Raw genomic sequence first — 3601 nt, 5'->3', positions numbered from 1 at the left:
AAGGGGTAACCATGCAGATAAGGGACCATCTGCAGGAAAAGATCACCCCAGAGGCAGAGGTCAGCCTCNGAAGAAAAGCCACCCTGCAGAGGCAGGGCACTTAGTTGAGAAGGGTAATAGTGCAGAGAGAGGACCCTCTGCCAAGAAAGATCCCCACACTGGGAGAGGTAGACCTCCAAAGAAGAGTCACCCNGCAGAGAGGCATCTGTCTGCCTCTATGAAAGTTTGTCCTCCTAAAAAACATCAGCCTGCAAAGCAAGTTGTCTGTGTAAAGAGAGTTCGTTCTGCAGAAAGAGTTCACTCCATGGAGAGAGGTCACCTTGCCAAGAAAAGTTGTCCTGCAGAGAGACAGCTCTCTGCTGAGGAAGGTAGCATGGCAGAGCGGGGTTGCTCCTTTGAGACAGATCTTTCAGGGGAGAGAGCTCACTCTTCCCAGGGAAGCTGCACAGCTGAAGAAAGGAGTGAGGAAGGCAATATGCATTCTGTGGAGAAAGGTCATCCCTCCACGGAGACAGGCTTCCCTGAAGAGAAATCCTCTTCAGGATCCATGTCTAAGGCAACAGAACCAAACAACCTGCAGAGTCCTCCAGAAAACAGAATTGGCAGTGAAACCAACCAAGTAGCCCAGNTCCCTCACCGNAATATGCCTGTAACTGTGAAGATAAAAATGGGAGTCGAGTTGAAATTGCCTGATGAACTGAAGTTTCGTCTTGTTGAGGACTGGGACTTGGTCAACAAGCAAAACCAGTTATTCCAACTTCCTGCTGAGAAGACTGTAGATGCCATTCTTGCAGAATATGTGACTTTTGTGAAGTCACAGGATCTTGGTGATAATAGAGAATACTCCGTTGATGAAGTTGTACTTGGAATAAGAGAGTATTTCAACAAGATGCTGGGCACCCAGCTGCTCTGCAAGTTTGAAAAGCCCCAGTATGCTGAAATTCACCAGGTTTATCCTGGTATTCCAATGTCTCAGGTCTATGGGGCTCCACATCTCCTGAGATTGTTTGTGAAAATTGGGACTGCATTGGCCCATTCACCCCTTAATAGGCAGAGTCTTCTCTTAGTGTCTAGCTATATGCATGATTTCCTGGAATATCTTGCAGAGAAGTCCACTTCTCTGTTTACCGTCAGCAATTACAAAGTAGCTTCAGCCGAATATTGTTGCAAAGCCCTATAAGGGTCAGCTGACCACTCTGTTAGTCATGAATCAGTAAATATTTATCTTTGCTGTTTGCACTGTATAATTGATGTTCTTGAAAATTTTATAACAGAGCTTAATATTTCCATTTGATTAGTATTGTGAGCAGAAAATAAATCAAATGCTTCAACACTATGTACCATCATTCAACAGCAAATAAATGTTCACTTAAAATTTTTATGTTGTTTTTTGACATTGCTTGAATGTGGGTGCTTCTATCTCTTTCATATTATGAGGTTCTATGACATATTCATTTTATATGATAAAGTGCCCTCATTTCTTGTGCCAAAGGTTCAACATAAAGGATATACACAAGACACGTACATACACATAATTACAAATAAAAATCTTTTTAAATTATTAAAAGTCTATGGATAAAGCTAAGAAGGTCATGGGTTCACTCCCTAGATTAAAGAAGAAAGGAAGAAGAGGAAGATAAAGAAGCAGAGGAGGAAGAAGAAGAGCGATTGATAACAAAAAAGAAAGAAGGGGAGAAGGGGGACCTAGAGGGGAGGTAGAGAAAAAGGATGGTGTAGAGAGGGGGAGGAGAAGAAGAGGGGGAAAGAGTTGGAAGGGGAAGAAAAGAAAGAAGAAGAGATGGATAAGGAAGAAGGGAGAAAGGAGGAGGGGAGCGGAGTAAGTGTAGTGGAGTAGTAGGGAGGAGGAAGAGAAGACGAATGGGGTATGAAAAGGAGAGGTAAAAGGAAAAAGAAGGAAGAGACAAGGAGAGGAGAAGGAGGAATAGGGGCAGTTGGAGGTGGAAGAGGGGGGAGAAAGGGGGAAGAAGAGAAGTGAGGAAAAGGACACAAGATAAGGAAGGGAAGGAAGAAGATGATAGGGAATGAAGACAGAGAAGAAAAGGGTGAGAAAGGAAAGTCAGGGGGAAAATAGGCAAGAATATAAAAGAGAATGGAAGAAATGGTGAAGGAGGGAAAGAAAAGAAATACAAGAAGGGGAAAGGCAGGGAGAAATGGAAAGGAAGAGGAAGATCAGAAGAGGGGAAGTAGAAAGGTTGGGGAAAAAAGGAAGAGAGGAGGAGTAGGGGAAGAGAAAGAAGAGAGGAAGATAAAATGGGGAAGAACCGAAAGAGGGGGAACCGGAGCAGAAGAGGGGGAGGAGTAGGAAAAAAGGAAGAAAAAGGAAAGATTGAAGAAGGAGAGGGGAGAAGGGATAAAAGGAGAACAACAAGTAATGGAAGAAAGGAAGGAGAATGGAGAGAGTGAGGGGAGGGAAGACTAGAAGGATGAGAAAGGGCAAGGCAGGGAGGAAAAAGAAAGCTGGAGGAGGAAGATAAGAAAAGGGAAGAAGATATGTAGAAGAAAGTTAGTTTGTGTCCATCCTGGTCTACAGAGTGAGTTCTAGGACAGCTACGACTACTAAGAGAAAGTTTCTCAAAATCAATCAAACAAACAACAAAGTTGGAGGCAGGATAATTGGGAGAAGAAGGAGGGGGAGGGAATGAAGGGATGGAGGAGGATAGGTTGTGGAAGAGGGATAGGATGAGAGGAGGAGCACATGGAGGGGGAATGAGGAGGGATGCGGGAATAGAGGGCAGGAAAAAGGGAGAAGGGAAGAGGAAAAGAAGGGAAAACTGCATAAGGAATGGAGGTTGTGGTTGTTTGAATGAAAATGGCCCCCATAGGCTCATAGGGAGTGGCAGTAGTAGGGTTGTGCCAGTTTTTTTGTTCTGTTGGGGTTTGTTTTGTTTTGTTTTGTTTTGATTTGGAGTTTGTGTGGCCTTCTTGGAGGAAGTGTGTTATATTGTCTTCCTGCTGCCTGCTGATCCTGTTGCAGAACTCTAAGCTCTTTCAGCACCATGTCTGCCTGAATGCTGCCATGCTTCTCACCATGCTGATAATAGACCAAAACTCTGAACTATAAATAAGCCTCAATTAAATGTTTTCCTTTATAAGAGTTTTCTTGGTCGTGGTGCTTCTTCACAGCAATAGCAATCCTAAGACAGAGGGTGAGGAGGGAGAAAAGAAGGGATGAAGGAGAACAGGAATGAGTAGGGTGTGGGGCACTGGGCTATGCACAGACAGCCTGGTTTCCAGCTGAGGCTAGATGTTGAACCTGGGACCCGGTGGTGATAATTCACCTACATGGGACAGAAGGAGTTCTCTCATGTCTTCTGTATCCTGGCTCCTGCCGAATATACCACCCCCACAGCCCCAACAAGAGATGCATGGTTACTAGTCACATAGGCAATATCCCAAGCTTCTGACCTTCAGGCTAGAATCCTCCCCAATAACCTAGCAACAATAAAGACCATAAGAGGGGTTGCTTGGCCCCACCTTACCCTCTTGCTCTCTTGCTCTTACTCCTCTAACTCTCAACTCTCCTTCCCCTCTTCTCTCCTCTCCTCTCCTCTCCTCTCCTCTCCTCTCCTCTCCTCTCCTC

General features: G+C 44.8%; 1 protein-coding gene across 1 annotated transcript; it reads left to right on the top strand.

The window, feature by feature from the left end:
* The first annotated feature begins 56 nt into the window (after window positions 1-56).
* LOC110286964 (mortality factor 4-like protein 2) lies at window positions 57-1188 on the top strand. The gene has a single exon (XM_021153653.1). It carries the CDS (start codon window positions 218-220, stop codon window positions 1178-1180), a length of 963 nt encoding a protein of 320 aa, XP_021009312.1. The 5' UTR covers window positions 57-217; the 3' UTR covers window positions 1181-1188.
* The last annotated feature ends 2413 nt before the right edge of the window (window positions 1189-3601 follow it).

Source organism: Mus caroli, chromosome X (genome assembly GCF_900094665.2).
Source record: "Mus caroli chromosome X, CAROLI_EIJ_v1.1, whole genome shotgun sequence".
Lineage (NCBI taxonomy): Eukaryota > Metazoa > Chordata > Mammalia > Rodentia > Muridae > Mus > Mus caroli.
Note: the sequence above shows the minus strand (reverse complement) of the source record. Positions and strands in the feature narration are given on the sequence as shown.